This window comes from Thunnus thynnus, chromosome 14, assembly GCF_963924715.1.
Source record: "Thunnus thynnus chromosome 14, fThuThy2.1, whole genome shotgun sequence".
NCBI lineage: Eukaryota > Metazoa > Chordata > Actinopteri > Scombriformes > Scombridae > Thunnus > Thunnus thynnus.
Genome location: NC_089530.1, coordinates 12949671 through 12963947, shown reverse-complemented (window position 1 = coordinate 12963947; position 14277 = coordinate 12949671). Strand labels below are relative to the sequence as shown.

Sequence of the window (14277 nt, the reverse complement as noted above, 5' to 3'; positions counted from 1 at the left end):
ACAGAGACATGAATTTGTGTCAGATGACATGTTTGTGAAATGTGTCCATTCACATTGAACTAGTGAGTGACTCTTTGGGATTTTGTGTTTGAGATATTATATCCAAATGATTGTATTTTATGCAGCTCCGACTGTCACTGTGATCCTTCAGAAAGTCACAAATTGACTGAGCTATACAGTGTAAAAACAATTAGTGAAATATGTTTTAGAGTGAACTTTCCCTTAAAAAACTACTGCCAAGTGTTAAAACACCTCAAAGACTAGTTTGACATCATAAAACACAACTAATAAGTTTTAGATCAAGTCACAAAGGAACTTTTCAAGTATTACAGCTGAAATGATTTACATTTTCTTCTACTATTCATTGCCTTCATAAACATTAAAGCCCTCACTATTTTTAAGAAACAGCAGTGGCCTGGTATCTTCAAACAAATAAACATTTCTGAGATTTCCTTCGAAACCTTTTGAAAAAATCCCAGATGTCACTATCGATACATTTCTGTACAGTTCAAATCCTCCAAAGTAAAGCTGCCCCCCATAGTTTAGGGCTACGTATCGCTCGAACGGGTCCACGTCTTCAATAAGGATCCTCTTATTGTTCACGAAAACCTGCATAATTGTGCTGTTAAAAGATATGGTGACGTCATGCCACATGTTGCAGCATAGAGTCAGATTTCTGAACATTAACGGGAGGGTAAGTCTCTCTCCGAGATTGACTGCAATTTTGAGGTGGCCTCTCTCAAGTCCAACTGCGAGGTAGTCGTCATCTTCCTGTTCTGCCTTTCCCATCCACGTGATCAAACTGTCATTTGTGCTCGTGCGAAAGCTGAAAGAAACCCGTGTGTATTTCAAATTTCTCATGTTGTATCTTGGGTCCCAGTATTTCACATATGAGTTTCCCACAAACTTGAGAATATCTGTGGGTATTTCAGTGTCACAGTATCTCCCTCCCCATCCTAAGGGACATATGCAGCTGTATGATGTCACATTAGATGCAGCGCATAAGGAACCGTGTTTGCAGATGTTGCTCACACAGTTTACAGACTGGTTACACACAGGGCCGGTCCATGATGGTGGACATATACATGTGAATGAGTCACTTCCTGTTGCCCTGCAGCGACCTCCCTTTTGGCACACCTTGTATCCGCAGGCAGTTCCGTCCCAATCCCCTATGTTTGCTCCGCTTACAGCCCCCTTCTCATTTAACTCAAACTCTTTCCCGTTGAGAATCAGTTCTCTAAGGCCGCCAGTGAAGCCCACCGGCTCCCCTTCAGTTGCGTCTGTGGAGACTGAGCTCAGAGTGGACACGCCCCCGACAAAGATGTCTGTAGCAACATCGAGGGTGGTCATCCCCTCAGTCACGTTCTGTCTGGCCTCCTTGTTGTCCAGACTTAGGAAGCCTCTGTGACCAATACGGCCGGCCTTCACTGTGTGCCAGGTCCCGCCGCGCGAGTCCACTCTCTCAGCAGACTGCAGGACATGGGTGCCGTCCCCCAGATTGTATCGCAGCTGCACAAACCCAGACGTCAAGGAGAGGCAGAAGAAGTCTCCTGTAGGAAGAAAATAAAACAGCATTGCAGTAATGCATTTTATTAGTAAAAGTATTTTTACAGGGTTGGTTCGCACCTTATTTCTTCAGTAGAAAGTATAAAACTGTTGACAGCAGGGTCTGAATTATCAGAAAAACCATTACTTCTTGTTACTGTTTTTTTTTTTTTTTTTTTTTTACAAATTGTAAATGCAATGACAATTACGAACAAATCCCTACTGCAGAACCTGGAGAAATAAAATCAGGTTGAATATGTCTGTGAGTTGTGATTTTCTCCACTAAAGCTCTCAGATTGTTTCATTTGAATAACTGTTAAAGGCCTAAAGAGGTAAAACTGTCTGTTTTACAAGGATTAAGCAAAGATTAGAGAAAATGTTCTTAAAAAAATCTAAATTTGATGATCAAAACAATATTTTTTCATCTCGATAGCCCTCATATTTATCTTTGAATGCTCAGACTCTTTAATTTTACTTGATGTTGGCATCATTTTTTATGTCTGTCAGTAGAATACTGCCTGACGTTTACTATAATCCCTGTAAACAACACACATTACATTAAGTTATGCTAATGAGGTCAACGCAGATCCAGTATCAATTACAAAATAATTTTAAGTCGACATATTACTGTAGTCTTCACCTGACATACTGGTGCTATTAATGCACAACTTACTGTACAGTTTCATGCCTTTCAGCATGAAATAGATACAATTTAAAGAATAATTTTCCAATGAATGTACAGATTTCTGAAAGCTGCTCCAACTTTGCATCACATCATCTACTTTTTTTTGAGTCACTGTGTCTGAACAAAGAAGCCACCGGGGTTACATTTTGTGACTTGATTGTTCTGTATAACATGTACCATGGTGGCAGGACAGGGAGAGATGATGGTGACACTGGTACTTCCATTTCAACACATTGACATTCTGCACACTGAACACAATATTTTATTTATTCAAACATAGCTGCCTCCAGATATGGAACTGAATGTCCTACCAGCTCTGGCACCGAGATGCTGTGCGGCGTAGACGAGGATGCCATCAGGTGATAAAGGCTGGAACTGCATCTGCACAACAGTCCTGTGTCTGATATTCATAGGTGAGAATGACATCCAGGAGGACTGGTTTCCACTGAAGAATGGATCACTGATGGTCACAGCTGAGCGGGGGAAACAATATAGCAGTTAAATAATTGAATAGTGAAAGTCTTGTCTTATCAAATAAAAAAAAAAAACATTTAATGATACAGTTTGAGTTCAACTATGTGACCTTTCTCGCAGTAGAGTCCCACTGTCCCCAGGGGGCACTGGCAGGTATATCCATTCGGGAGAGGGATGCAGGTGGAGCCGTGGGCGCACAGAGGAGGGGGACTGTGCTCCACATCACACACAGACACGGTCTCAGAACAGAGCGCTCCCTTCCATCCAAATGGGCACTGGCAACTGCAGACAGACACGGTCAGACGCTGGGAAAAAGCTTGTAAACACTGTCATTTCCTTTCGCTGCACTTGCACTGTGTAACTGATTTCCCAGAGGTTATGAGTGCGTGGTCACAATACATGCAACACATTTTTATAATGCAACATAGTCGGGTGCATTCAGCTCAACAATAAGGCCCGTGTGTGTATTTCATGAGTGGAATCATAACACCAGAAAATAAGAAAATAAAAAAAATCCAGAAAATGGTTATTTTTTTTCACTTACTACACAGATGAGCCAGAGTCTACGCATGTTCCTCCGTTCTTGCAGTGAACATGAACACACGGCGTGACTCCGCATTGACCCACGCTGCGCCCGAAGGCTGGATGTCCCGCAGGCTGTCCCAGCGCTTGGAACTTTCTGTCTCTTCCTGTTCGAAACTGCACATCAAAAATGCACCCTTTGAATAAGAACAAACAGACATATAAAATGCATGTTAGAGGCAAACCTTTCATTTCACTGTTAGAGGATTATCAGAGGAAACACAAAATGCTTTATTTTACCCTGTATGAAGATCAATGGTGCGTAAATTAAAACGTGATTAAAATCTGAATCGTGCTCAAATTAAACTGAAAACACCTCTTGGAATGTGTTCAGTGATTGAAATGAATTTCTTTGATGGTTATTTATTTTAATCACATGACAACAGATGGTTTCCTATCAAGCATTACACACCTAAATCCGCACATCTTTATTAAAAAGTAGGTCTTGAATTGGATGTACTAAAAACTCTGCAGTCTCTCCAGTTCACACCCAAGATGTCCGAGTTTTAAAATCCAGGTTTTGTTCCCTCTGTCATCATGCATCTCCCTCATCGTGTTTGCTTTTTTGCTTTTGTAATTCAATTTCATCAAGACAATATTTGCTTTGGCCTGTACCTGCAGAGCACAGGGCCTTCTATAAATATAATGCCTCATAGTCATCTGCACATGCAGACTCCCTTCTCTCTGCCGCCTTAGTCATTGGCATAAACAGGATGCAGGGGGAAAACATCATGCTCGTTCATGAATATTCATGGCATGATGCTGTCTACTTGGCAGACTCAAGTGATGGTTGCGGTACTGCAAACATAGACCCGCCGAAAAGCGAGGCAGATTCATAAGGAAGATTATAAAAGGTTGGTTATTTGTGTGTTTGCTGCACTCGCTGACTCTTCTAGCAGAGCCAAGAAACCTGAGAAGTTATGTAGCAATAAACCTTCCTCAGAAAAAAAAAAGCTGAAAGTAAAATTTGCAGTAGTTTTTGCAGCAAACCTTTTCTTATAATACTGTCAAATCGTTTTAGAGTAAATTATCTGAAGAGTTATTGTGCTAATCTTAACATATAAAAGAAATAGTGGGGTTCAAATGGAAGTGAATGAGCCGAAGTCTGATAAAAAAATGTCTGACTCAAAGCAACATGACATCATAGCTTTTAATAGACAAGCTCCTCAGACACAAACTTCCTCCATTTCTTGTTATTTGATCAACAGCTTAAATTGAGACTGATTTTTTTCAGCAGCCACAGTACCTCCTCTGCCACCTTTCCACAGGGGAGTGTGGATCTGTTGATAACTGGGAGTGAAGTGCATTATCAGTGTGTTCACTGCCAGCCATCATGATTAGGGCTCGAGGAAGGTCACACAGATCTGATTAGACGCTCATGAGTTCTCATTACATCCTGAGCAGAAAGGTTATGGTTCCGCCAGTGTCGCCTGGCTCAGATAGTGCTTACCAATACTGGGGGGGGGGGGACTGTGACGGTCTGAAACAGCATGGACAAACTGATGCTTTACCATTGCTGATTTGATTTTGGAAGCTTTATTTGGTAGGATGAAAAATAAATTATATGATCATGAATAAGAATACACAAAATCGCTCCAGTCCTTAGACATAAAAAGGCTCTTGTTCACCTCAAATGGATCTGCCATGACATTTTATAATAACAAGCCTCATTGCTATAGTGGAGAGACTGCTGAATATGGTTATGATGATATTCATAGCTGTTGTCATCATTACTGTTATGGCAATTTTGTCCCACAGCTCCGCACATTAGCAGGCACGATGAATGCTCTCACGGGGTCACCTGAGAGAAAGCATAAATGATGTTGATGATGACAAAGATTATTTGCATGGCACCCTCGTTCGACTGACTTATCAGCAGTGGAATGGATTCGCAGACAGCGCACAACTGGGGTGTGAAGTGATTATTAAGGGAACAGATACAATCAGCCTCAAAGCTCCGTTCTGGCCTCATACACACTTAGTCCAGGCCTGTAACTCCCTTTTTATTACGCACCTCCCCTCTGCTTACAAAGACAAAGAGATCCTGGGAGAAACTCCAAGCTCCAACGCTCTTAAATGCAGACAGCAGTGTTGGGTTGTAATGAAGCCATAGCAGTCTTACCCTGAAAGCCATGACGGAACCTGGAGCCAAGTGGCAGTAGCTCAGGGGTGTACTCATTATATCCACCTACAAAGAGATGGTTGAAAACATTGAGGCCCACCAGGGGTCCTGGGGATGAGCCTGTCCTGTTGCGTTGTCCGTCAACCTGAGGAAGACAAGCGAAAATGTCAATACTCAAGCAACAGTCTTACATCTGTAGGTGTCAGTTGTGGGAGCACAATTTATTTAAAGACTTGCCAAAGCTGACAAAACACATGACCTCGAATTGCTCAGTGTCCACTTATTAGCGACGCTAGCAACTATAGTCTCATGTTTTTGCCTCAGAACAGATTAAATTTTTCGAGGCATCAATTCCGCAGAGATCCTGGCCCTCATTGACTTGATATCGTCTCACTGTTCCAGCAGATTTTTCAGCCGCACTTAGATGATGCGAACGTCCTGTTATACTTGATCACTGGACCGAAATAATGTGTTGGAGCCTGATGTGCTCCAAGAAAACATTCACATCATTTTAACACCATTTATTGGCCTACACCACTGACACCAGGCAGGATAAATCTATAGATATACATTGTTCTTACTGTTCACTACATGTGGATATAGTATAAAATGGGTGTGAATGAAAGGAAAAGGCAGAATAAATAAGTGGAAAAACAATGAGCGCATAGAGGTAATGGGGAGTCACTGATTAGTTTGAAAATGACCTTTTTGACCCCTTAAAATGAAGCAATGTCTTACTTGTGACATCTCATTACAGGTTATATCATTAGTGTGGACGTGAGCTTGAGCAGTTCAACCAAAAAGTTCAATTTCCCTCTTGGATAGTTTCATTTGAAGGATTTCTGAAGTCCTAAACAGGCAAAATTGTCCAGTTTTTCACAAGAAAAGGGCAAAGTATAGATAAAAGATACACATAACTTTGTGTAGCAGAACTTTTTCTTATCTTTTTAATCATCTGGGATCAATTATTTTAAAAGAATTGCCGTGTTCCAGAGACTTAAAACATTTTGCCAAGGAGCACCAAAGCTGTTCTGATGGTTTGTGGTTCCTAACACTTGTTTTTTCCTTTAAAGTGTCACCCATCTGTATATACAGTATATACAGTATGAAGTTATATGTATAGTAACCTAATTTCTAAAAATGATAATAATTTATGATAATCAAATCACCTTCAGCCATCCTGTTCTTTTGGATCTTCCAAATGCAACAGTGTGGATGTCGATCTGGTGGTTCAGTCGATCACTGACTATGGTTGCTACACCCGATCCAAGGTTGAATTTATGCACAACTCTCCCGCTGCGTACTCCCAAAACCAGGAAGTCATCGCCATCATTGCCTGAAAAATATTTTGCCGTGAACAAAGTTAAGCCAACACTCTAGATATATAATAGATAACATTTCCTGCTAAACATGAACCTGATCTCCAAGAGAAAAAAACTTCTACTTAACTGCATAAACACATTAATAACACACATCTTGAATAAATGATACATGTGTTTTCCTAGAGATGGATTTTAGGTTGTGTTTCGTGTTTTATTATATATTTTGCCTCTGTACTTGTTGAATTTTGTGCAACTTGATCAATGTCATCAAACTGTGCTCCATTCCTCGGTGATGGTAATCAAAGATGACACTTCATTAGACCAATTATCATGTGAACTCTTCGTATTTCATCTATTCTCCTATTTTGCCTTTGAATTTGTGCAATTTCCAACAGTGCTGCTCACTCTCCTGACAAGTATTTCAGTACTCATATTGCTCTTGTTTTGCTTTTCTTCCACCTTGATGAATTGTACTCTCAAGAGAAAACAAGTGCAGAAGATCCACATGATCTTGTGTTGTTGTTTTTTTTTTCTTCTCTTGATGAAATATGCGGGTGACAATGGCAGGATGGTTACCTGCTACCAAATCTGACCCCACAGAAAGAAGATCCTAATTTAATGTGACGGATGCTGACAGCATCACAGTGCACCTACAACTCAAAGTCTGTTTAATGAAACTAACATTAATGCTTTTGAGATGCTTGGTTCACATGTTCATTTTACACTAGCAAAGCCAACAAGCTCCTTTTGAAAGTCATGAATAATACCAGTTTATCTGCCAAGAAAGAAATCCTTAGGGAATCCTCTTGATTAGAGGATCTCAGAGGAAAGTGGAAATCTATTAGATAGCACATTATCATACACAGTGAGTGAATCCTCTGAAAATGGCAGTAGCATTTCTATAAAAACGCCCTAATGGAATTTGACAACTAAAATGCAACCAAGGAGACACCTCAATGTTATTTAACGTGACTGTAAGAATCACTTTAAATTGCTGCACAGCTTCTAAGATTGAGCTCACCTTGTCCTTTATGTCCGACAAACATAATCAAGTTGTCTTTCACTGCAGATGAGTTACTGGCGAGTGTGAACTTCAACTTGAACTCGTAGAAGAAACTGAGGCTCGGGATGGAGGAATAAGCCACAAAGGAAGTATAACCAAACTCATCACTTCCGCTGAATCTTGCACGAGTTATATTGATGGCTGCAAAACAAACGCATTCACAACACATTTTTTTTAAAAAAAAGATCATATTCATGTTAAAATATGACTTGTGTCGGCTGTGCTGTGTCATTTGTATCCATCTTGCAGGAGTCAGGAGAGAACAGGTCTGATTCATCATGCTCTCTCATCACTGCTCACCACTAGGTTACCAAAAGATGGCACTATTGCCACACAATACATAGCAGGAGCTGGTGAAATATTTTCTTTTCTGAATGCTATTAGATGATGACCTGTTTTCAAATACTATTACCTCTTCAGTCCCATTCTATTTTCATTAGTAGCTGTTTAGGAAAGATTTTGGCAAGCAAGCATTGCTTCATACCCAGTGTTCACAAGGGTAGCACAATAATCTCAGTGATATTCAATTACAACCTCAAGTTTACTTATTCAGAACGCATGGTTGATTCAATAATGCTCTCTCTCGTATTCAATCTCAGCACACCCATCTACTTGATTTTACACTAGGGACTCAATGTAAATTTCCCCACGCTCACTCAAAATTACACGCCGCTGTGTGTGTGTGTGTTTTTTTTTGTTTTTTTTTTAACAGCAGTGAAGATTCAAACACAAAACTGCTCTTCTTTACTGGAGACACCTTGCATATTCTTCTGCAGCCCCAGGCGATGGCTAAGAGGAGTTCAGAGCTCCCCTCTGCGACTGCCCTCAGCTCTGTTTGGCTGCTAAATTATTAATAAAGCTGGAAATGCCTCTGTTATCATCTCTAGTCTGCTAGAGCTGTATTTGCCTATTGTCTCAGTGAATGGCCTCAGTGTTGCAGCTACAGCTATTTTATTTTTAAGCTGCAGTGTGTTTAAATTGATCCCATTTTACATGATGATCCTTTTGCCCTCACTCAATAACAACTGAGCTCTGCCTCTGCTCTAGTACCTATTCAGACCACACACAAACATGTCAGCCATAATTGCAAAATTAAATTACCTTTAGTTTGTTTATGGTGGCCTTACCCTTGACTCTATTGTGTTATTAAATTAGACATTTAATGATATAAACTAATATTAGCAAATTTCAGATAGCAAGGAATTATTACAAATGTGACTGCAACTATTCTGTTGATCAGTAATTGTTGTTGTACTACACAATATTTGATCTTGTTATTATATACTTTTATCTGATTTTCTTGCATGGCTACGGCTTGAGTGGCTACTAACATTTCATCACTTTAACATCATAGCATTTTCTATTTTTGAAATGAAAATTGAAAAGAATGACCAGCATGTCTCTTTAAACAAGGAGTAGGCATAATACGGTATGAACTGTACAATCCCATCCCAAGAGAGTCATAGATGTGTTCAGGCCATAGTTTGTAATGTTATATTGAATTTAATTACATTGTAAGGGACAAAATATAGTTAAATCAACATCTCTTTGACATAGTCTTTATAAAGACTGAACATTATAAGCTTCACAAAGGTTATATTGTATTATATTACATTAGATTTTGCATGTTGTGTTGATTTTGTGTTCATCTATAATTCACTGGACACTGAAAACTTTGAAGCTCCATATTTTGCAGCCATCCTGCAGGCAGGTTTAATCTTATACAGTAACTGTGAGCCTACAGTATGAAGTTGACTTTACTATCAGTTACCTTTGGGTGTGCTTAACAGGATACACTCATATGATAAGGGAGGTAGTAGTGTAGTAGTGAGTAAATCTTTAGGTTTCTGTTACTCATTTTGCTCAATCAACCACTACACAGACAGCGATTGAGCAGTGTATTTGATACTGTTTGTACAGGCAATTCGAAAAGAAATCATTGAAGTTTATTGGTGTACAGTAATGCGTTCCCGCTTTGTGGTTTGTGTTAGCTAAGCTTTCATTGCACAACACTGAGAAATACTGTGCACTGGCAGGGTCAAGGCAACTGTTGGTTACTAACAAAGAAGCTTATAGACTGCATGAAACGCATTGTTTTCAATTGGGTTTTTTTCTCTGTGTTCATTCTTAACATGAATCTTTAACAGGAAGCACGGGTAACTTGTGTACAAAGGTAGACCATTAATAATTCTGAGTGAAGTCATCTTAAATATCCATTAATGTTTCACGAACTCGACTCTTGAGGCATTCCAGCACTTCCTCGTCTTCCCTTTCCTCCATTTCCTGCTTGTTCACAGACTAACCTTATCAATTAAAGTGCACATGGGAACAAAAGTGAAAATATTACATTCAGAGAAAAGAAAACATATACCGTTTTTCTCACCTTTTCTCAAATAGAGACAAAGAGGAAAAGTACCAAAATATCACTCTCAGTATTTTGCTGATGACGCCACATGAGGAAAAATTCTACAGGTCTCATGTACAAATAAGCCCCAAGAGGCAGGGAGAACTCAGGAGTGATCAGTTTTGACTGTAATCTTATCTGATGTTATCAGGATTAAAATTCAAATGTCAGCCATATACGTGGTGTGACACTAGAAGGTTAGATTACTCTGTTTGGCATGTGGGTGCTGAGAGTCTGTCAGGGGCTGTGGCATGGCTGAGCGACTTTATATGCCAAACACCCTGCTGCTCCAACAGTCAGTTTAGTCAAGCAAATCCCTTTGTTTCTGAGAACCATGACCTAACGAGCCTCCTTTTTATGATACTACTGTTTTTACAATTTTAAATGAACAAGACAGCCATACTAGCAGCTCTGTGATGCTGTAACAGTGCTTTGAGCTAACACTGTTAGTGTTAGCTGTGTTTTAGCATGCTAATGTGCTCAATAACAATACTAACATGGTGATGTGTGTAGCAGGTGTAATGTTTACCATGTTAACCATTTTAGTTTAACACATTAGCATGCTAACATTTGGTAATTAGCACTAAACACAAACTACAGCTGAGGGTGTAAGAAATGTCTTCTTTTTTTTTGCAGATATTTGGTATAAATCAAAGTATGAGACAAAGTATGACCGGATGATGGCATGAGAAATGTTTATTTATTTGTTGGTTTATTTAACAGGGACAGCGCACATTAAATGCTGTAAATGCGCCAGAGTTAGCCAAGAGGCTATTTTTCATCTGTATAGTCCCTGGACAGATGTTACAAAGTGATCACCGGTCAGTAAAATTCATCCTCTGGGGATCATAAATGTCTGAGCAGAATTTCTTGGCAATCCATCCAGTGGTTGTTGAGATACACTACTTCAGTATGTACAGCATGTTTTTACGGTCAAATGCAACAAGAATCCAGTATATAGGAAGAAGTATTCTGTTAATTCCACTGTCGATGCTTCAATAACTGGCACTTGGCTGTTTTTGTGTTTCAGTTTATCATTTAACACAATACAGGTGTTGGATGACCGACATGTCTTTCTGTTTCTGTTGTTAGGATGACTTATGAGCTACTACTGTCATGAGCTGATTTGATGAAAGGTCAAACTGTAAAAAGCTCAGAAAACATACTAATTATCGTTAGTCTTGGTTAGCCAGTCGGCTTTTAATGAACCCTGATCAAATCATTTTTATAGCTCTGATAGAAATAGAAAGTTATTGTACGCCAGGGTATTGTGTTACACAGAAGCCAATAATAAAATGGAAAATAAGTGACCACAGACGGGCAGAAGTGACAGCTAGCCTATTAACATTGTTGGTAATGTGAGAACACATCAACACCTTGCTATGGTGCAGCAGAAATCTGACAATTTAAGAAAAAAAATCTTCAGAAAAGTTACTTTGCTGAAACTGTAGTTGTAGGAAAATAAGTTCCAATGAACTAAAAAGAGTCAAAGCAGCCATGAGTTTTGCCTTGAATATCTGACTATTGTTGGAGGAAGACATTTCTACATCTTCTGCAGAATTTAGTTTCCTTTCATTACTTTAGTTTCATTAATTGTTAATTACTTAACAATAGAATCTCATTCGAACAACTATTCAAGGCTCTCATTCACAAACTGTTTGCAGATCAGCCCCTTAATAAAGCTGGTGAATCTACAGTGCATTGATCTATGTGGAGCTGTTTGTAACACTTACGTTCGTCACACAGTAGACCTTGTCTTCCGTAGGGGCAGAGACATACGGCCTCCAATGGCGACTTCGGGATGCACGTGGCTCCATGACCACAGGGGTTGCGCTCGCAGGCAGTGAACTGGCACAGCCGGCCTGTGTAGAGCGGGGGGCACTCACAGAACCAGTCCTCAGCATCACTAAACGTGTAGACATAGAGGGGGACATCATTAGGCTAGAGGTGAAAATGGACCATGACATTGTAGCAACATGTCCAGATGCTTTACAAGCTCACACAGTGGCCTACAGAACACACAGGGAGAGGAGTGACTGCAAAACAACCAACCCCGTAATAGGTGAAAGATTCAAAAAGATGTTAAGAGTACATGTTTCCAGCTTGGTGTAATACAGGATATATGAGATCTGCTGAAGCTTTTGCGTGAATATACTGCGATGGGAAAATGATCTTGTTATGGATTTATTCATCTAAGTAGGACCAGCAGGATAAATCTGGGTGGGGAAACCTGGGTGGGTCCACCACTGAGGTGCCCTTGAGCATGTTCCTTAACCCCAACTGCTCCAGTAGAGCTGCACAGTGGCTAGCAGATCAGACTGCGGTTTTACTGGACAGCTTCCAGGTGTGAATGTGTAACTGTGTGAATGTGGTCAGGGTGTTCCTGTAAAAGAGAGCATTGCTCTCAGTGAAACTCCCCCCTGAATTAATAAAAGGTGAAAAAAAAAGTAGCTACTGCAGAGGCAGAGTTTACTTCACATTTCTATTGGTAAAGGTAAACACATTCACACCCTGAAAAATAACAGCAGAAAGCAGATAATTAGTAGTGTGTCAGAAAACTTAAAATCAGAAATTGTACATAATTTTCTATGTCTTCTTTCCTGGATTCATATGCGTGTGCTTCCTCTCTTGGCAAGGAGAGGAGGGTGATCTAGCATGCAAAGTAATATCCAGACAGGGACTTTAGAAAATGCTCTAAAGATGTGCACAACTTTGAAAGGTAAAATATCAGATAGAGGAAGCATTGGTGGGGTTTCAAAACTATAAATTAATAATGTGTTTTGAGCAGCAGCACTGCAGGATGTATTTTGCTCCTTGAGAAACTGGCTCCTTGAAATTAAATATTTACATTCTGTCACCGGAGTTGAGCATTGTTAGATATGACTGTACTGAAGTACAAAAGGATGTTGTATAATGCAGTAAAAACTTCTAGTGTATGATTATTAACAGGCTGCTAATGTCAGTTTTGAGACATTTTAAGACACAATGGTACACAGCTACACACTGTCGCTGCCAATTGTGCCCATTATTTTTAAAATAACAGTCACAGATGGAAATTGTCATGTGGGTAAATTTGATGTTGAACAGAACAGGTAGTGTTATTTGTATAATGTTTGACAGGCTCCAAGAGCAAGAATCAAATATTTAATGGAGCACCTCCTGGTATAGTCTCCATTTTTCAACGCTTTGAGTGCTGCTAATTTGTCCCTTGCATTGTCAGTTAGTGTTTATATTTAAATGTTGGTGACACACAAATTGCGTGGGTTTCCTCCAGATGCTCCAGTTTCCACCCATAGTCCAAAAACATGCAGGTGAGGTGAACGGCTCTAAATTGTTTCTAAGTATGTGCGTGTGAATATTTTTGTCTGTCTGTGTGTTTTAGCTGTGACAGACTGGAAGCTTAGTTCAGGGTGTACCATGCCTTGTACCCAAAGCACATTGTAACAGACTGCAGCCCACACAAGCCTGCACAGGATAACATTACAGTACATTCATTTGGCAGACGCTTTTGCCCAGTGCGACTTACAAAAAGGGCATTCAAATTCAATAGAAACCTCCACTTCTATGCACTCTATGCATTGCCTCTGTGCACTGCCTGTTGGCACCTACATCCTATCGGACTTGAACTTAGCTTAACTTACTCCCCTGACTAGATCCCTGCATGTGTTGTATTAACTCACTACATCGCTTTGCATAAAAGCATCTGCTAAATGAAACCGTAACATTGTAACAAGGATGTCATCAAAAGTACAAAATGCACAGATGGACAGGTTTTGTTATCGTTTATGTCTTTTGTACATGTAATTTGAGTCAAATATCTCTTTACACACAGCAAGGCTAATATAGAATAGAAATACAAAAAAGATGGTTCATGAGGAATCACACAACACAAAGCAAAAATACCAACCTTGAAACAATTCACTATACCTTCATTGGATAAACAATTCTCTTCAGGCGCGTCGAAAGCAATAACAGTTTGGTGGAAGTCAAAATCAGACTAATCTTTGTGCCCTAAGAAAACAATTTTCATCTTTAAAAGCATAAAAAGCTAAAGAATCAAGAAGGCTGACCACATGTAAA

The 14277-nt window shown here is 39.7% G+C and overlaps 1 protein-coding gene across 2 annotated transcripts in view; it reads right to left on the bottom strand.

The window, feature by feature from the left end:
- Window positions 1-8: 8 nt before the first annotated feature.
- eys (eyes shut homolog) overlaps window positions 9-14277 on the bottom strand; it is a 170339-nt gene continuing 156070 nt past the window's right edge. For both annotated transcript variants that reach the window (XM_067609895.1, XM_067609896.1), the window contains 8 exons: window positions 11931-12103; window positions 7752-7934; window positions 6578-6744; window positions 5409-5553; window positions 3249-3423; window positions 2814-2986; window positions 2542-2703; window positions 9-1550 (listed from right to left, as the gene is read on the bottom strand). In XM_067609895.1, the coding sequence (XP_067465996.1) occupies window positions 358-1550; window positions 2542-2703; window positions 2814-2986; window positions 3249-3423; window positions 5409-5553; window positions 6578-6744; window positions 7752-7934; window positions 11931-12103 (2371 nt within the window). In that variant the 3' untranslated portion in view covers window positions 9-357. The remainder of the gene's footprint in view (window positions 1551-2541; window positions 2704-2813; window positions 2987-3248; window positions 3424-5408; window positions 5554-6577; window positions 6745-7751; window positions 7935-11930; window positions 12104-14277) is intronic.